The 21714-nt window shown below is 33.9% G+C and overlaps 1 protein-coding gene across 1 annotated transcript in view; it reads left to right on the top strand.

The window, feature by feature from the left end:
• The window catches only part of CCDC178 (coiled-coil domain containing 178), a 376460-nt gene that overhangs the window by 221259 nt on the left and 133487 nt on the right, over positions 1–21714 (top strand). Inside the window, exon 18 of the mRNA XM_041749242.1 lies at positions 19299–19448. Coding sequence (XP_041605176.1) covers positions 19299–19448 — 150 coding nt within the window. The remainder of the gene's footprint in view (positions 1–19298; positions 19449–21714) is intronic.

Genomic DNA, 21714 nt, shown 5'->3' with positions numbered 1-21714 from the left:
AAAAAATGGTTTTAGAAGCTGCAGTTATTTGAAAACATTGTTCATAATCGGAAGTCTAATGGATTCTACAGATATGCTAAAATTAATTCATGAATTTGAAAGAGTCATTGGATTGAAAATAAATAAAAATTTATTGTATTTCTATACACTAGCCATAAATAACTAGAAAATAAAATCTTAGAATGGATACTATTTATAATTGAATAATTAAACATCAAATGCCCAGGTATGTGTCTACCAAAAGATGTAAAAATATTCTTCACAGAAAACTACAAAACATTTCTCACAAAAATCAAAGACATTCCAAATAAATGAAACAATCTATTGAATTTATGAATTTTCATATTCTAAAGAATGTGAATTCCTCCCACGTTAACTTAAACGTGTAATGGAATCAAAATTAAAAACTCAAGTAGAATTTTTGGAAATTGATACATGTACACGTATCAATGTATATGTATAGTGTACATGAATATGTACATTATACATATTCATCCTGAAATGTATAAGAACTCACAAAAGGTCAAGTGTAATATAGATATACTTGAAGAAGGACAAAGTTAGGGGCTTAGACCATCGGGTACCAAATTTTACTATAAATCTACAGTATAAGAAAGTGTGCTATTGGTGCAAAGAGAACAATACAGTAGGATACAGGTTCCATAAACAGGCCCAGAATGTAAACATGGCCTCTTGATTTATGAGAAGATGCCACCAGAATAGTGTAAGAAATGTATCAGAAGGGATCCCTGGGTGGCGCAGCGGTTTGGCGCCTGCCTTTGGCCCAGGGCGCGATCCTGGAGACCCCGGATCGAATCCCACATCAGGCTCCCGGTATATGGAGCCTGCTTCTTCCTCCGCCTGTGTCTCTGCCTCTCTCTCTCTCTCTCTGTGACTATCATAAATAAATAAAAATTTAAAAAAAAATGTATCAGAAAATAACTGGTACACGCGGCAGCCCGGGTGGCTCAGCGGTTGAGTGCCACCTTTGGCCCAGGGTGTCAGGCTCCCTGCATGGAAGCCTGCCTCTCCCTCTGCCTGTGTCTCTGCCTCTCTCTCTGTGCGTCTCTCATGAAAAATAAATAAAATCTTTAAAAAAAGATTTTTTTAAAAAGGAAATAACTGGTACAGAATCAATAAATGATACATTAGTGGTTAGATATCTGTACTAAAAAATAATCTTGACCTTATATTTTCCAACATATATATAAATAAGTTCCACTTTATTACAAATGTAATTGTGAAAGGTATATAAAGCTTTTAGGGAAAAACATATGTAAACATCTGATTTATACTGGAATTGCCAGAGATGTTCTAGGTAAGACACAAGTACCAACCATGAAAGAAAAAGTTTATAAATGGTACTCTTTTAAAATTAAGAACTTGTATTGATCAAAACACCATTAAAGAATGAAGAGACAAGCCACAGTTAAAAAAAAAATACTTATGATACACATACCAGCAAAATTCTCTCATCCATAATAAATGAGGAACCCCTAACAAAACAATACAGTCAGCCTAATTAAGAAAAAATGGCAAAGACATGAAAAACCACTTCACAAAAGGAGCTATACAAATGGGCAATAAACACATGAAAAGGCAGTCAATATAATAATCATAGAAATATATAAATATACATATAAATATATATATATATAATGCCTGGGTGGTTCAGCGGATGAGTGTCTGCCTTCAGCTCAGGGTGTGATCCTTTCCGGGATGGAGTCCCACATCAGGCTCCCTGCAGGGAGCCTGCTTCTCCCTCTGCCTATGTGTCTGCTTCTCTCTGTGTGTCTCTCATGAATAAAAAAAAAAAAAAAAACTTTAAAAAAAGAAATATAAAAACTATCATGACTTGTCTCTAAATACTTATTTAAATTGCTAAAATTTACAAATATAAGTAAGGATGTAGAGTAACCTCATATCTCAGGTGGGCAGGAGTTGACACTACCAACTAGAGTTGAACATACGCATATATGATTTTCTAGATGTCAAGATTTAGTACATATGTGCACCAAAATATGTTAATATTTTGTACAAAACATTAGTAACAGCTTTATTAGTAATAGCTCCCCCACAAAAATTCATTAATAGTAGAATAGATAAATTGTAGTTCATTCATACTATAGAATAATATATAGCAATATAATGAATGAAGTGTTGCCACCCAAGGAAAATGTGGAATGTGGATGAATCTAACAGAATTGGTATTGAGCAAAAGATCTCAAGAGTGTATGTAGTGTGGGATTATAATTATATGATGATTGAAAATAAGCAAAACGTGTGTTGGGATGTGGTTTGTTATTAAACTGAGAATGGACATGAGGGAAGCTTCTGGGGTGATGGTTATTTTTTCTATATTTTCATCTATGTGATAGTTATGTAGGGATATTCATGTGTAAAAAAAACCTATCAATTCTTATAACTTTATATGTATATTGCACCTTAATAAAAAAAATTTAGGACAAACCAATGGAATTAACATAGATTTTAATGAATAGAAAACACACCTGCCATAACCTTTTTATAAAGGATATATAATAACTGCAAAAAATTCGTGCTATTTAATGAAACAAAATTAAGGTGAGCATTGAGTATATATTCCAGATTCAAGACAGTACAATAAAATTTCTTTAAACATACTCTGCCATTCAGATGTTTTAGCAATTTTCACAAGTATATTCTCCTTGTTTTATGTAAATGGATATAAAGCTGTATAATTATCTTAGAAATCCAGCAATCTGTTTATATTTGTAATAGTTGGTTAATATTTCTGAAAGTTTAAAAATATTCACCTAACAGTTTCTTAGCCTATCAAAAGTTATGATGACTTTTTTTGTGTGTTGTATCAGTCACCATGCTTGAGTCTTACTTGTAGTAACTCCATCTGTGGATGCAGTTGTGGAAAGAGGAGGCAAGCTGGATCTGGCTGCCACTGAAAGAATAAGAATCTTATTGTGCCATGACCACACTGCCTGACAGCTCAGAAAAAAATCGTGCAGAAATAGACCCAGAATAGCTTAAAGATAACAAAAAAAAAAGAAAGAAAGAAAGAAAGAAAGAAAGAAAGAAAGAAAGAAAGAAAGAAAGAAAGAAAGATAGAAAAAAGAATTTGATAACAGGCAGGGGTGTCTTTTTTGTTCGCAGTGTTTTGTTTTGTTTTTGATAATTTATCTAGAGATAGATAATTTATCCATCTCTAACAGAAGGACTTTTTATTATTATAAGTTGAATTCCTACTAATTCAAGTAGAATTTTTCAAAATGAACATGTTTTCAAAATCACTTGCATGATTAGCTATCAGCAGATGAGTTAAGCATTTAAAAATTATTAACTAGGGAGTTTTGTACTTAACAGGAAAAGACATTCATAATATACTTAAGATTATGGAGAAACATGTAACCATGAAAGTTTCAGCACTATTTTAATAATAGACCTTTAATATATATTAAATAAATAAATAAATCTATTTTAAAATAGAGATGATAGTTTATTTTTTTTTAATTTTTATTTATTTATGATAGTCACAGAGAGAGAGAGAGTGAGAGAGGCAGAGACACAGGCAGAGGGAGAAGCAGACTCCATGCACCGGGAGCCCGACATGGGATTCGATCCTGGGTCTCCAGGATCGCGCCCTGGGCCAAAGGCAGGCGTCAAACCGCTGCGCCACCCAGGGATCCCGAGATGATAGTTTAATACATCTCGTACAGTTGACATAAGCAGAAATTTAGTTGGGATTTTATTGCATGATCTATATCATGTTAGAATTTATTTTTTCAGTGGTTATTGACATGCTTTAAGTTACTTCGCACACTGACAGTATAAATGTTTTATACAAAATAAATGAATTATTTAATAGTTTTAAAATTCATTTATTAATGAACTTGTTGCAAAGATAATTCAGGGCTTGATTTTCCATCATTAAACAGTTTCTTTTTTTTCATTAAACAGTTTCTATGCAGCATATTATTAATTTTTATAAATCTAGTACCTTACGTAATACCTGAGTCACCATGGTAGTTTTATGTTGCTGCCATAATAAATTAGTGTGAATTTAAAATAACACTAAGTTATTTTCTCACACTTCTGTATGTCAGAAGTCTTAATAAATGAGTCTCACTGGGTTAAAATCAAGTTGTTGGAAGCTCCCGAGAAGCATCTATTTCAGATTGTTTGCAGAGTTCAGTTTCTTATAGTTGTGGAAACTAGGTCCCTGTTTTCTTTCTTGCTATGGGCAGAGGGCCATTTCTACCCTCTAGAGGCTGCTTTCAATTCCTTAATGCCTTCTTCCATCTTTAAACAGGGGAAAAAAGAGATGATGGGTTTCAAGTCTTGCTCTCATTTTAAATTTGTCCTATGTCTCCTTTCACATTCTTTGAACTTTAGCCAAGAAAGATTCTCCAATTTTAAGAATTTATGTGATTAGATTGTGTCACCTAGGTAATCCAAAATAATCCCTTCAGTTCTAATTCTGTCCTTAAATCAAATCTGCAAAGTCTCCTTTGCCATCAACAATAGCATATTCATAGAATCCCAAAATGATAGCTCCAAAAGTTATCCATGAGAACCCCCCAAGGGCTCACTTCTGAGGGGCTGACTTGATCACAGATGCATGAAGAATAGATGGTCTTCAGATAGCTTCCACGAATGTCATTTTATTCAGATTTAAACCCATGGTTTCTTCATTTGGGGGAGTCCAGATTTCAGCACCTAACTACATAAGAATGAATTGATTTCCACATGAGAGCTATGCTCAGGCTGATTGCTCTTAGATCAAAGAAAGGTAAAAACTGGGCGACGTTGAAGATTTCGGAAGTGAACATAGCATTTTATTCCAGGAGGCTTGTCTGCCCTGCCCTTCCTTCCTTCCTTCCTTCCTTCCTTCCTTCCTTCCTTCCTTCCTGGAAAAATTGAAAGAAAAATGTTTATAAAGGAGGAAAGTTGGTCTGGCATTGGCAAGGGTATGAGGTAGGAATGGCACTTGAGATATAGGAAAAAGAAAGATGGAACCCTATGATAACTGAGTAGCATTGCCTGTTTCATCTGAAGAGAGAGCAGTGTATAAAGTGTTGTTTCAATTTAAAACATACAACAATTCTCCATAATTATGTCATTGAAATATGTGGGAAATTTATTATTGCTTTGTTAAAAAGTCTTTGGGATAAGTAATTTGAATGCTGCTCTTGTATTTTTATTTACTACTTTTAAGTTTTCTTTTAAAGTGTTCATATCCATCTGTAACAATGAAGATCCTCTGTATTTTTTAAAAATCAACTTATAGTTATTTCTTGGGAAATTGTCTTACTACTTTTTTTCATTTTAATCTCCTGAGTTGTGAGAACACAGCTTAGCAAAGTGTATAAAGGCATCAAAGCAGGTAGTTTAGATTTCTGTTAGTCTTCCAAGGAAAACCTACAAGTAAACTGGAATACAACACAGAGAGATTATACAGTAAAATGCTTTTGCAAACTAGGATTTAAAGAACTGGAAACCTTATTATTTTTCTCAGTCAAAATGTAAATGGGTAAGTTTTTATGTTGTCAAAATGAATTGTGAAATGTTTCTCTACAGAATGAAAAAACACATAAAATGCCATCCAACTATAATACTCTGAAAAGTCCACTTATTTAAGAATATTTGGCAGGAGTAGATCCTTAATGAAAATAAAATTTATTTATAGTCAGCCCACCCATTTTCTCCGTCCTGTGTCAGCAAGGCATGAGTGTTATATAGATCCATTCATCTAGTCACTTATTCAATAATGTTTACTGAGAGACTACCATGTACTGGAGCAAAAAATTAATAAGGCACAAAAAATTCATAGAAGTGAGAAAATTAATACAGAAATATGAACGATAATAAATAATGGTGATTGGTGTGATAGAGATATACATAGTACAGTAGTATAGTACTGATTGGGTCTTATCCAGTGCCAGTTTTCTAAGAAAAGTTGAAAATGCTAATCTTTACACATTTCACCATGTATCAATACATATATGTATTATTTATTATCAATGAATTAGGAATTACCTCCCAATAACATTATAAATGCCAGGTTTATTGCTTTTGTGTCCTGCATCTCTCCTGAGGAGATTTTAGCTTGTTCTATATTTTTTTCATTTGTTGACTTTCTTCATAACTTAAATAGATTAAACGTATAAAACTACTTATATGTATCTCTGTATTAGAATATAATTGTATGTGTTCTATACTTTACTTACTTAAACAAACTTATTACATTGGCACCCTTTTGACTTCCTGCTAAGCTGGCATGGCATATTGATAGAGGAACATAAACTATCTCTAATCAGCCTTTTCAGATAGACCAAATGTTGTCAGTTTCATTCATTTTTCACCACCATTATCCAAATTAATATCTTGCCATCATCAAAAGGAAGGCAGCCATCCAGTGAATTGCACAATATACATCTGACCCTTCTTTCATTGTGTTGGATTTCCATGAAGTGTCTTATATTGTGCGAAAAAAATACATGGCCCACTCATTATGTCCCAAGTGTTTTTCTTTTTTCTTTTTAAAAATATTTTATGTATTTTTTGAGAAAGACAGACAGACAGACAAGTCGGGGGAGAGGTAGAGAGAAAGAGAGAAGCAGACTCCCGCTGAGCAGGGACCCTGAAGTGGGGCCCAGTTCTAGGACTCTGAGATCATGACCTAAGCTGAAGGCAGCCACTTGACTGACTGAGCCACCCAGGTGCCCCTATCCCAAATGTTTTTTCATTCTTTGAGACATATCTATTTCTATGTCACAATGTAAAAAGAAGTGACAATGGGTTGAGGAAATGATAGGAGGCACATCTGGGTGGCTCAGCGATTGAGTGTCTGCCTTTGGCTCAGGTGATCCGGGGGTCCTGGGATAGAGTCCTGAATAGGGCTTCCTGCAGGGAGCCTGCTTCTCCCTCTGCCTATGTTTCTGTCTCTTTGTGTCACTCTCTATGTGTGTCACTCAAGAATAAATAAATAAAATCTTTATAAAAAAGGAAATGATAGGAAAGGAAGATGGTACTTTCAGGAGGGAAGAATGATAGCAAGGGGAATTTAGTTGAATGGCTTCATGCTTCACAAACATAACAATGATGAAACAAAAGGAAGGAAAGGGGAAACAGGAAAAAAAGGAATAAGTAACTTGAAGAAAAGCAAAGATGAGAGAAAAAGAAGACCTAGGGGGAAAGAACCATGAGTTTGGTAAATAATTATAACGACAATTTCTTTATGCCTTCATTTGCTCTGACCATGACTAGTTGATATTCAAAGTAAATCTTACATATGTGGCACTAGAGGACCTAATTTTGCAGATATGTGTTTCTACAGTCATTTGATGTTCAACTTATTTTAAGGGTTTTCATTAAAACCCTGGAAAAATGTGCAAGATCTATGAACCCCTCCATTTAATTGTTTTAAAAGATAATGGTGTCATTTCTGAATATACAGAACTTGTATATCCTCCCATTTTCATTTATTTTGCCATACCTTTAATTTCTAGTTACTATTTCTTTCCAACTCTAATTGGTACTTTTCTTCATGTGCTGAGTTATGCAATATTTATCATTCCGTTTCTATCTTGTGTACTTAATACTATATTTTAAAGATCATTCTGTGTTACTATAATATATAGCTAGTGAATTTCTTCTAATCATTTTACAGTCTTTCGTGATAGGTGACCACCACATTTTACTTAGCCATTTTGTAAATGAATGGACATCTATGTCACCTGCAAAATTAAACCTTAACTTAGTAACATAAAGTTAATTATGGACCCCCAAATCAGAAATCGCAGTAGAAAAATGAACAGACCTCTAACTTCCTATAATACGGGACCTACATGAACCATATTTAGTTGAAGAAGGTGTGGGATAGATACATTCAGGCATTATTTATGTATCTTAACATCTCTGATAACTGTCTGCAAAGTTATTGTATTTTGAGAGCACTTAAAAAGCTCACAAGCATCTCATTATTTTAAAGGACTTGGAGACATTTTTGAATTATTAATAGGCTATGTCTCCTCAGTATGTACCTTTGCTGGAAAAATAAAATGGTTTTCAGCAGTCTTTCTCTTTGGGCAGGTGTATATATGTACAGTCAAAATCAATCTTGAATGAGAGATCTAATTTGGAACTTTGTTTTGCATGATACTAATATATTAATTAAGGGTCGAGAGCAAGAGTCAGCAAACTTTCTGTATAAAGGAAAAGATAATGAATATTTTAGGCTTTGTGGTCCACTCAGTCTCTATTGCAATTACTCAACTCTACCACCATAAAGCAAAAGCAATCACAGACAATAGTAAATGGATGAGGTGTTAGTGCTTCATTAACATTTATTTACAAAAATAGGTGGTGGGCTAGATTTGGATGGAAAGGCATAGTTTGATGAGACCTGTTCTAGAAAGTGATTTTTTTCCATATTGAGATTATTTTGGGGAATCAATGGATCTCAATATGAGTATCTATAGAAAACTGACTTAGGTATTTTTAATCCTATTTCCACTTGAGATCCATCACAAAGGTTTATACAGTGACCTAAAATGAATAACAACATCAGGTGATTAGAGGTTCTCATGATCTTTTATTTATCAGTTAGGGGAATATCTTAACTGAGAGAAAGAAATGAAAAAAGCATTAGTAATAATCCTATCCATAATGATATTTTACTAGACTGCAAATAATTTACTGTACTTTCCACATTTGGCACCTCTGAAACTGGGCCTAATGTTTTCTGATCCCACAATCCCAAGGAAATTAAAATCATATCTATACAATATATATTTATGTATGTATTAATCATATATAATCATAATACATATAATATATATATAATTTCAAAAAACCCTTTTCTCTATGAGCACCCAGTTTAGAGTTACTGATGTAACTCTGTAGAGTAGTCAAAAATTAGAAAATTAGAGCATTCACACATATCAGTCTAGAATCTTAAAGGTCTTATAATTCACATTCAAGATTAGGAAGTGATGTAGTCTCAGAAAGGGTATTAGGCTGAAATCAGATTGTATTTTAGCCTTAATGCTTTTCTCTTCCTGTGTGACCTTAGATAAGAAATTGACTTTCCTGGACTCCATTTCCTTATTTCCAAGTAAGGATTTTTTTTTAAAGTTTCTATTCCTTAAAGTCTTGCAACAAATTAATGCTATCTGTCTGGAGTATAAAAATGTCTGCAGTTGTGAAAAGGGGCTTTAGTTTTCTATTTCATGCACCATCCAATTATTTGTGTATAATATAATCAGCATGCATTATTTTATAAAAAATTGATTTTTGAAAGAAATATTTAAATTCTGATATAACATGGATGTGGCAATGAAATTTGCATTAAACATAAACAATTTCGAAATTAAACACTTGCAGCAAATAAAAGGGGAGCTTGGATTACTTGCTCTATCAATAGGAAGTTATAAAATATATATTTTATTTATTCAATGAATTTACTTAATTTATGTTATATTGTATGTACTTGAACCTCTTAGATCAGTCTTTCTCTCATTTGTAATAAAGTTTCTAGGTACTGCTCTCACAGTTTCTGCATTTATGTAGTGCATTATTACTTTATGATAAAGTTAGTTGATAATTCCTTAACTCTTTTTGCTGATGACCTTTTAAAGCTGCATAATTAGAATAAGTTGTGGTTATTGTATTGGAATCTCTATCCCATGGGCCAACAAGGCAGCACATTAATTCTCTGCATCACCCACTCCATGTGCAGTGCCATCAGCACAAAGATATTATTCTTTGTAATTACATAAAGAAAGGGTCTATTTAGTGTTAACTGACCTTTCTGTGACTGATCAGCCTTTTCCACCAGTGAAGTAGAAATGTATATCATTAAAATGTGAGTAAATAGGAAACCTTTCTAAATCTTAAACTATTCAAATGAGGAGGTGCATATGAAGATGAAATTGTTCAGTCTTTCACATGATATGGTGAAAAGAGTAGTAGACTTTATTTTCAAATATTGACAAATTGAAATAATCTTAAATTATGAAAATGCATAGAAATATTTAACAAGGAAGTATATGCAAATATTTTTCTGTTTAACAATCTTAAACAATATTGGAGGACACATTATTAAACTACAGTATATATTCAAGGTTAAAATTTAAAGTTTACTTAATAAGTAGTAAATTTATAGGAATCATTATTACTGGGGCTTATCACTTACAGAGGACATACGTATAATGTAATTGTTTAAACCATGTATTTTACCTTGAAAAAATTCACTTGGGTATAAAGATTATGTGACACCAATTTTTATTCTGTTTTTTTTATTCTCTTTTTCTTATTACATAATTTGTTTCTCTGGTTAGTTATATTGGATACATTGAGGGACAAGCATTATATTGAAGAAAATTGATCAGATAGAAATTCAATTACTAATATTAGTGACATTTGTGAAGCATTTCTTAAAGCCATTGAAATGGAAATGGAAATGCTATAGTCCCCATTAGAAACGACAAATACCCACCATTTGCTTCGACGTGGATGGAACTGGAGGGTATTATGCTGAGTGAAATAAGTCAATCGGAGGACAAACATTATATGGTCTCATTCGTTTGGGGAATATAAAAAATAGTGAAAGGGAATAAAGGGGAAAGGAGAAAAAATGAGTGGGAAATATCAGAAAGGAAGACAGAACATGAGAGACTCCTAACTCTGGGAAACGAACTAGGGGTGGTGGAAGGGGAGGTGGGTGGGGGGTGGGGGTGACTGGGTGACGGGTACTGAGGGGGGCACTTGATGGGATGAGCGCTGGGTGATATGCTATATGTTGGCAAATTGAACGCCAATAAAAAATAAATTTATAAAAAAAAGTAATGCTATAGTCCACATGGAGGAAAATATTCCTTTTTTAGCATACACCCACATTATTCATATGATTTTTATTTATTTTTTTAATTAACTTTTATTGGTGTTCAATTTACCAACATACAGAAAAACACCCAGTGCTCATCCCGTCAAGTGTCCCCGTCAGTGCCCGTCACCCACTCACCCCCACCCCCCGCCCTCCTCCCCTTCCACCACCCCTAGTTCGTTTCCCCGAGTTAGGAGTCTTTATGTTCTGTCTCCCTTCCTGATATTTCCCAACATTTCTTTTCCCTTCCTTTATATTCCCTTTCACTATTATTTATATTCCCCAAATGAATGAGAACATACACTGTTTGTCCTTCTCCGATTGACTTACTTCACTCAGCATAATACCCTCCAGTTCCATCCACGTTGAAGCAAATGGTGCGTATTTGTCGTTTCTAATGGCTGAGTAATATTCCATTGTATACATAAACCACATCTTCTTTATCCATTCATCTTTCGATGGGCACCGAGACTCCTTCCACAGTTTGGCTATTGTGGCCATTGCTGATAGAAACATCGGGGTGCAGGTGTCCCGACGTTTCATTGCATCTGAATCTTTGGGGTAAATCCCCAACAGTGCAATATGATTTTTAATATCTAACAAGCATCTGTGTTTCTAGGACAAGGTTTCCCTACTAAAAACACAGACAGGACCATTTATATGAAATATTTTCAGAATCTGTTAAAAAAATGACTCTTCCTTGGAACTTTTCTCATACTTTCAGTGGAACTGATCTCTCATGGCACTACTATCATGATTTGGATATGTCTTTTATCCTTCTTCATGTATAATGTATTCTGATGTAGTTTTGTGAATGCCTCAATTCCCTTATCTGATTGTAAGTTTCTTCAGCCCTGAAATTGTGTATTTTTTCATGCTAGTATCAATAACTCCTGGTCAAATATGTACAATGAACAGCATCTAAAAATAATAAGTAACTGGCAGGGTTAATACACAGTAATAATGCTCAATGGATATTTATGAATTCTTTAAGATGCAATGTGATAGTATCCATTGGTAACCTTTATGATTAAATCAGCGGCAGCTACATTTATAACCTCATCAGGGAACTAAGATAAAGAGTCCTGTATGTTGTCATATATGTATGTAATCATATATGTGGGTCCTAGGGTGAAGTAGCTAAAAACTATTCCCCTGGACTCTGGCAGGGACAGGTGCTATTTGACCTCTCATAGTGTCCCCAGTTGTGCTTTGTGTATACCAGTTGCTCAGTAGGCATTTTGAATAAATTAGTGAATGGAGAGCATTTTGTCAAACATGATAATGTATAGAGTCTGAGGCATGTAAAAACCTTGATGCAGGGGACTGATTTGTTCATTTAAAAATCAAGAATGTTCAAGACTAATTATCAGAGAACTTGTGTTGGACAAGAGACTGGTTTCCATGGCAGCACAGACAAGAATGTGAGTCCTGGGAGAGTTAGAACAGTTATTTGCTCCTTTGAGGCTTCAGGGTATCGACACATATCATTCTTACATACTTGCTTCTTGGAAGCACTGGGGAGAACTCTCATTTTCTGTAGTAATTGGTGTATAGATTTTAAGGGAACAGCAATACAATAGTGCCTCTATGCACACAGTAGGTGATGCACCTAATAAAGTATATACTTTCTCCATGTCTGTTATATTGTTAAAGAATTGGCATGTATTTTAAGCATTTGTCTTCACCTTGCTAATCCCCATGAATCAAAGGGAATGTTTTTGAAGTGACAATGTTTACAAAGAAACTTCAAGCCTCTACATCTCCTTTATTCTAAAGTCCATCCCCTGCACATTCCATGAATCAGTCTCAGTGCTGTTGTCTATTTTAATAATATTAAAGCATCACTGAATGCAAAAATACCAATCTAATACCCAAAACTGGCAGAGATGTGCCAAAGGCATATGTGGGGTTTTAATAGTGTGATATCAATGGTTTAATGCATGAGCATACGTACAAGATCACATGCTACTGAAACATTGGTGCTTGGAGTGGAGCATTATTTACAATGCTTTGCATCAGTGGGATACTAAATATATGGGGACATTTCATTGTTTGCATAGCAATATTTTAAAGCTTAGAGATAACAGAACATTTGTAGTGCAGGGGGAGGTGGAGGGCCTGCCAGGCCATTTTCCAGAGTGGCTATACCATCTTACACTAGTACCAGCGATGTGTGAGTGGCCAGGTTTTCCACACCCTCACCAGCATCTGGAACTGTTTTCACACATCTCATCTAAGGCATTCTGATATATATGTCATGATATGTTACTGTGATTTTAATTTTTTCATGTGCTTCTTTATCATCTGTATATACTCTTCAATGAAATGCCTCTTTGTGTCTTTTGCCTAGTTTGTAATCAGACCGTTTCTTTCTCACCAGCACATTTTGGGAGTTTTTTTTTTTTTTTTTTTTTTTTTTTTTTTTTTTTTTTTTAGCTTTAGACACCTGCCCTTGGTTGGATGTGTGATTTATAAATATTTCCCTTCAGTATGTGCTTTGTTGCTTCATCTTCTTAAAGGGTTTTTCACAGAACCTTGGTTTTTACTTCTAATAAATTCTCATTTATCTAAAAAAAATTACATAATCCATGAAATCCTAATTCACAAGCCATAGTTAACAACAATCTAATAGTCCTAAAGTGGCCATAAAAATATTCCTCTCGACTGACTCACCCAACTTTGCTTAAATATGTATTGACCCATACAGCAAGAAAGTTTTGATCCCTGCCAAATAAAAGACTGTTCTGATTCAAATCACTGATTATTTTTTCTATGAAGCCTTTTCTTACCTACTCCCCCATCTAGTAGAATCAATTCCACCTGGTAGAATTGATTACAAGTACTTCAAGAAATACCTCGAGTAGATTTGTTTACACTTCTGTCTCCTCTTATTCTATTCTTTTATCCCTGATGAAAAGGGTCACATTCTATTCTTATTAATTCTTGGGGTATCCATGGAGCTCAAACCCAGAGAATAAACTTACTAAGGGTTTGCTAAACAAATGATTGAATGAACAAAAACTAGACATGAGGATACTCTAGAGTAAATTGATCAATAAATACAATACAACTTTTATTTGCTGGTGGTTCTGGCAGGAAGTCAATCCTTTCCAACCATGAGACAACAGTGAGTGTGGTGCAGAACATGGACATATGTGGCACTAAGAGCCAGCAAAGCCCTGGCGGGATGCAAAAAAGCAAGGAGCTACCTGCAGTAAACTATTAATAACCAAGAATCAGGAAATGACAGATCCTCAGAAAAGATCATCTACAGCAGCCACACATAATCATATCAGGATGGGACATTTAGAATTAGAAGTGGGTCAAAAATGACAACTCTCTTACAATACATACTTATAGCCCGTCTGCCTGCCAAACTGGATCCAAATGCCTGTATTAAGAGTGACTGAGAGGGTATAGTGACTGAGAGGGTATAGAGGGTATAGGGTATAGTCATTGGTATAGTGACTGAGAGGGTATAGATGTGTCATCTATATAATTTATGTGCACATATAATTTATGTGCATAAATTTATATATGGACACTAAGACTATTTTAACAACATTACGGTATTTGTAAATACCTATGCAGGTCTTCTACATATACATGTATAGTGCAAAGGCTTTAATCATAAGCATCTTTCTAGAATATTTGAATAACGTTTCTTGTAATCACTTTTGCCATTAATCCATCTTATATTTAAAAATAAAAAGCATTCAAATGCGTTTAGACTTTCTAGGATTAGTGTATCTAGCTAATCCTCCATAGAAGTCAACAGGTATCATTATTGCATCAACTATAGTCCAGAATTTTTAGGCCTCAGCTGTAAAGGTCTATGCACTTGAGCACTTGGTGCTGTCACTGAATGCATTAGTCCCAATCAAATCATAGAATATGGAATCATGTAGTTAAAACAAACAAACAAAAACGAAAGCAAAACAAAACAAAACAAAAAAAAACAGAGATTGATTATATATAACCAACATGCCCATATTGACTTACAATAAAAAGTGACTTCCAAAAGGACCAAGTTCTAGTTTCCTTCAGCAACTCATTTTATCTATGTCAACAAGCTGTGTGTTAGCCAAATTGTAAAAAGAATTGCTTGGTATCAGTAGGCTTAGAATGAGGTAATTCTGTTATTTGATTGTTTGATATCATTAGGTTTTATAAAGACAGTGCTGCATAGTGTTGAGTGCTGGTTCATGTTTACAGAGTAAATATATTGTTTGGTGAAGAGTATGGAATCTGGAGCCAATCTACCTGGATGCAAAGCTCAAGACTCCACTTAATATGTGTGTAATCTGGCACAAGATATCTGCTGTTTCAGTTGCCATGGTTACATAATAGACATGCCCAAACTTTATGGCTTATGATTCTATGTGTCAGAAATTTGGACAAGACACAGCAGATACTGCTTGAGTCTTATCTCACACTTTCTGAACCATTAGTTGGGTGACTTAGAAATTAGGGATTGGAATCATTTTCAGACGACTCATTTACTCATGGATGATGCTGACTGTCCTCTGACTGGAGAGCTAGAGCTGTTTGCTGGAACACCTACACATAATTTCTCCATGTGGCCTGGATTCCTTGCAAGATGGTATCTGGTTTCAAGGATTAATCTCACTAGAGAGAGCACCAGGCAGATCCTTTGTTTGTTTGTTTGTTTGTTTGTTTGTAAATAAACTGGTTTCTTTAAAACCAGCTTTTTAAGTAAAGTAGCCTGTAAAGTCAGGGAGTATCCTTTCCACCACAAGTCTAGAAACCACAAGTCTAGAAAAGTATATGGGAAAGAGAAATAGACTGTGTTTCTTGTTAGGAAGTAACAAGGTTCTGGAACAACATGTGTTAAGAAAGTATTTCTGTTGCCTTTTTTGGGAAAATACAATTTGCTTTACCTGACTTTTCTTGCCTTTGTTTACCTATTTGTAAAATGAGGATAATAATATACCAACTAAGATGATTGTTACTGTTTCAGTTCTTTCCATTGTGTGGAATTCATAGGTTCAGGCTGAATTCAAATTCAGCCTTATTTCTAAGTTCTTGTCTCTACAATAGAGGGTGAAACATAAAAAGATGATATACTGTTTTGTGCAAAAAGAACCCAGTTTTCTAATTATAATTCCCTATTCTTTATTTGCCCAGTGTGAGAGGGAAAGAGAAGGGAAAGAGTGAGAAAAACTGAAAATGGAGGAAAAATCCAAGATGAAATCCATGGTTTAAAGAATAAGAAAGGTCAAATGAAGAAGAAAATGGAGAACCTACCATTTGTACATCTTGAGGTCTCAATCTTCCTTCAGTTTTCAGAATTTTTGGTGACAGAAAAAGCTAGCTTTCTTTAACTATGGTTTCTCAATACTTTGTGGATCATGGGCTAATTAGGTAACTCCAGAAAAATGCTATGTATAGTTTCAAGGATTTCACCATACCTCACATACCTTGAGAAAGGTCAATGATGCACCCAGAGAAAAAACTCTTGCTAAGGCTGGACAATGTGGTATATCGTTAGAATAATGTTCAGTGCAAAAGCATATTATGTGAGTGCTCTTTATATACCACTTTAAAATCTTCACCTATCAAGTAATATAATATCAAGTAATATAAATTTTACATTCTAAATTACATATTTGTGTGATTTTTAATATATATCTTTCCCACAAGGCCGTGAATTTTTGAGATTCACCATTATTTCCTAGAGCGTGGCATACAGTAGTTATTAAATTCAAAGTTTTGAATAAGTAATTAATGAAAACTAACGAATGAATGAAATAACATTGTAAACTCAAAGCACAATATTTTAACCTGCAGAAATTGCAATCAAATTTTTCTTTAATGGTTTTAGGAACAAAATTGTTGTCAAGTTCACATTTAGCAGACTTAAGTAGAAAGATTCTACTGATAAGATTCAGCTGGATTTGGATATAAAAGCGTGTAAAAGTCCTATTACTTCACTTATTAGTTTCTTCTTTCTTCTCACCCTTTTATATTTCTGACCCCAGATTTTGTGCCCTTATTATATATCTTCTACTCTTGATCCCTTGTAAGCTCTTCAACTCCAGTTGTGGTAACATCATTTTCCCAGATATATTTCCACCAATATCATTACCTCTTTGTTTCATTCGCATATAATAATATTATTGGCTAAAATTAAACAAGTCAAAGTTGTAAAGTTGAACCACAGTTAAACATATAGAACATTTTCAGAGAGTGTCAGTAGATACCATTATTCAAAATTTTTATAAACCTGAAACTTCATGGCACATCTGAAGGTCCCTGACTTTCAGGAATAGGTGGTGAATTGGAAAATCCTTCTATAAATTCATATTTGAGAAATGCAATTAAAATATCATGACTGATGTAACAATGTTTTGAAGATTCATTGACATAACTGCGCAATTTGATTTCTTGGTATCTAATTACAGCATATAAAAAGCAGTAAGAACTGGTGTCATCCAGAAGCTGAAGGTATTTGTGTTTGGAAATAAAGCTGTATTTTATCAGTGAGCAAACCATAAAGTATCAAATATATCCTCACTAAAATTCTATTAAATAGGTTTAATGCAAATCCCACAACTTTTTAGCACTCCTCCCAAATGCAATGTTTATAGTAGCCATGTAGGGCTTGAAAGAAATGTAATTAAGAAGTAGAATACCTTAGGTATCAGAGTTGTGCTTATGTTAAATCAAAGAAACAAAAAAATTCAAGATTCCTCCTCCTACCTTCAGTAGAACATTTATCAAAGATCCAACTAATCACTTGAGGCTTAGATTTTAATGTGTTAAGATAGCAGCAAGAACTGTAATCATTTTTTTTCAGAAGTATCCCCACCAAAGTAAAATACTCATAGATACTTGGTCCTCCTACCAAAAGATAATTCTATGTGATTTTAGGTAAGTTTATTAGACAAAAGTTTCTAAAGTTTGAAATTACTGTGCCAGAATTAAGACAAGGACATTTAAAATGGTTCTCAGTTCATCATTTTGGCTTTTTGAAGAACAGCTATGACATAGTATTCATCATTAGGGATCAATATGGATACCAGGCTTTCAAGAGAAATATGTTTGTTGACCTTAATAAATATTCAAGTGTGTAAATACAGAAACATTTGTACAAACAATTTTCTGCTGAATTACATTTTGTCTATGCACATTCTCATACTGCAATATATTTTTAAACAATTTATACTGAAGGTTTGATATGATGGCAGTTTTCACAAAGAAACATTTTTAATTGCTTCACAATGGTTATTTTAATATCTTGTTATTTAATCATTGTCATCATCTTAATGCACATTTATGTGTTTTGCAAACTTTTGTCTTTATAAATAAAGTTTTAGAAAATAAAGCTTTTTGCTTAGAATAAATTTCATAAAACAAACTGCTAGATTAACAGGTTTGAAAATATTTAAGCCTGTTGATAAATTCTATATTTGTGGAAGCACCAGAGAAAACTGCATGTGCTACAAATGTAAAAAGAATCAGCAGCCAGACTGAATTCACACATCTAATTAAAAATGATAGGTAGCCCCTAATTTTCCAATTGGTAATATCACAAAAATTATATTCTAAGGAGTTTGTATTAGATTTTTTAAAATATTTATTTATTTATTCATGAGAGACACAGAGAGAGAGAGGCAGAGACACAAATCCCTTGTAAGGATTTAATCCCTTGTAGCAGGCTCCCCACATGGAGCTGGAGGCAGGACTCTATCCCGGATCCCGGGATCACGCCCAGAGCCAAAGGCAGACGCTCAACTGCTGGGCCACCTAGGCATCCCAGAGTTTGTAGTAGATTTAGCAGATATTTATTTAGTCATGAGAGGGTTTTATAAAGTTCTCAATTGCTCAGGGATTTAACCTCTACTATAGCTAAAGTATAGTAGGAATAAATAATGGCTCTCTTATGGTACTCCTAAATGTTGAGTTCCTTGTCTTTGTCTTTTACCCTTTAATTTTCTTTGTTTTCAGTGAGCCCCACTACTCTGAACCTCTTGGAAATAGGATTCTAAGCTTCCAGATATCTTCTATCTATCTGAGCATGGGGGTTTGAGGAAAGGCAAAGCGGGTAAGAAACTCAGTTTCCTAGGAAACTGAGTGGAGCACCTCAGGACTGAGTACTTCCCAAGGCATTGTGGTGAGAAGTCTGGGAAGGAGGGAGAACAGAAGTCAAACAGACTGGTAAATGAGTGTTCAAAATAGAAAAGAAATAAGTGTATCAAGACAGAAAATTATTTAAAAAAAAGAAAAGAAAGAAAATTATTAAATCCAAGGAGAATATTGGTATCAGAGGAAGCACCTTTTTTACTTTATTATTTTTCTACAATATGTAATATAATATTTGTAGGTAATTCAAATGATGTTGAAAAATTCAAGGAAATTAAAATGACCTTAAATATATATATTTATCTTCTAGAAAATACAAGATGATTCACTAGAAGAAAATCTACGTTTAGCTCAAGAATATCAGGAATTACAGACTATTTTCTTAAGAGAAAAGGACAATTATTTCAATCTATATGATAGACAGTTATTACTTGATGCTTCAATTCGAGATAAGAAACAGGTAGGCTTTCTTATTTTTTTATTTTTATTTTTTTAAGTAATGATTTACTGGATGTATGTACCACAAAAAATAACAAGTAATCAGTCATAGGGTCTCCAATCTGATGGTGGTCCTTTATATGCCACCAAATGATGTGTTTTCTTCTTATAAAGTTTTGTTGTATGTTTTTATCAAACTCTGAAACTCAGTTTTGAATGGATATTTGAGAAATGAAAAAACTTAGTATCTAATCCACCATTTTATACTAATTTGCTTTATCAGGACTTGGAATGCCAAATTTTTATAGTTTATAGATTTAAATATATCATAGACTTTGAATTTCAATTTTATCTGTAGGTAACTTTTTACAATATACCTCAGATCTTCATGATCGGTGGGCTCCAAATATTGGTTTCTATTTTCTTAGCAAATATGGGTCTTAATTAGAAATTTGGAGACTAGTTGACCCTCTGTAGTTAATGGAAATTAGTAGAAATTCTCAAGGATTTTTAAAACCTTCTGTAATAATAAAAATAGAAAAGTAAAACACACATAGTATACCACAAGTGACAAAAGGAAAGCAAAAGTTCCATCGCAAGTGTTAAGATATAGTCACTTCCTTTGTATTGTCCCCAGACACTCATTGACAAGAAAAATTATTTCCTTTTGAATTTTTGTTTCTTCTCAGACTCTAAATTTCAAAATATAGAAGCATAATTGTTTTTTAACCACTCACCTAGTCCTAAGAACCAGTAGACTGCTAATGAATGCTTTCTCCTATTGTCGTCAACCATACTAACTCTACTATAAATTAGTAGTCTAAAATTCCAGTACCGTACTTATCCCTCCTAATCGTGGAATATTGGGATTTGAGTGCAATCTCTACCAAGCTCAGTATCTTGGCTAATTAACTATCTTTCCTGACCTCAGTTTTCTTCTCTGTAACATAAGATTTACTTTAGGGATCCCTGGGTGGCGCAGCGGTTTGGCGCCTGCCTTTGGCCCAGGGAGCGATCCTGGAGACGCAGGATCGAGTCCCACGTCGGGCTCCCGGTGCATGGAGCCTGCTTCTCCCTCTGCCTGTGTCTCTGCCTCTCTCTCTATCTCTCTGTGACTATCATAAATAAATTAAAAAAAAATTTTAAAAAAAAGATTTACTTTAGAAGAAACTTGATAAGGAATAAAAAGGAGACATCCATAGTTATTTTGAAAATAAAAGGATACTATGCAACTGTAACTATTACATTCATCTGGAAAGCTGCTTATAAACTCCCTTATGTTTCTCATCAATCTACTCTCCTATGAGTTAAAGCTTCTAAATATATTGAAAGAAAGAGTGTGTATTTTTCTCTTAAAAATTAGTAGCAAGATGAAGGTAGATTAAGAAATAAAGGTGTTTGAGAAAGAATTGATAATATAACTATACACCAAAATCTTAGTGTCCGTGATCCATGTGCAGGATTCAAAGGAAGGACATCAATGGAACATTTGTCCAATCACTTCATGCATTTGACATTGTTATTGAAGTTAAACATGTTCTATTTGTTCCTGATAATTGAGGAGGAAAAAATAATCAATGGCTATACTGTATTTCCTTTTCTAACCAGGAGGGAAACAAAAATAAATTTTATGTATACTTGTTATGAGTTTATATAGAATCCTTAGGTGGCAAGTGATAAATAGATATCTGCATAAATAGTGAAGAACTCATGCTTTTCAGAGAAATCCATAAACACCGTATTTCCATAGTAAGAATAAAATTGTCTTGATCTTGGAATTAAAGCAAATCATGATTCAAGATACAAGGAGTGAGACCCTGGATGAACAGACAGTGAAGTATACTAGGAGATTGAGTTTATATTTGTGATGATCCCTCAAACGAATCACTTTTAGCACACCTGTTTCAGGGAAACTTTCAAAGATTTATTTGTACTTCCAATCATTTTTCATTTCCATCCTTCAGCGATGGAGGTCATTAAGTGCAGGCTGCCCTTGTCAGTGTCATGTAGGATCAATTTGCTGCAATGGACAGAGAGGCCTTACTGATGCTGTTAAATCTGTCAGTGAGAAATCGTATGTCATTAGCGTCTAATGCACTGCTTACAGGATGGAATTTGGCCATCAAAAGGGAAAAAACCTTTAATATTTTAGTCCATTTCTTTGATATTGTAATATTTCCACATTATATATATATATACATATATATATACATATATATATATATATATATAAAATCATTTGACCAGTTTAGTTTGGGGTACATAAAAACTCTGTTCAACCTCTGATT

This window comes from Vulpes lagopus, chromosome 1 (assembly GCF_018345385.1).
Source record: "Vulpes lagopus strain Blue_001 chromosome 1, ASM1834538v1, whole genome shotgun sequence".
NCBI classification, from domain to species: domain Eukaryota; kingdom Metazoa; phylum Chordata; class Mammalia; order Carnivora; family Canidae; genus Vulpes; species Vulpes lagopus.
Note: the sequence above shows the minus strand (reverse complement) of the source record. Positions and strands in the feature narration are given on the sequence as shown.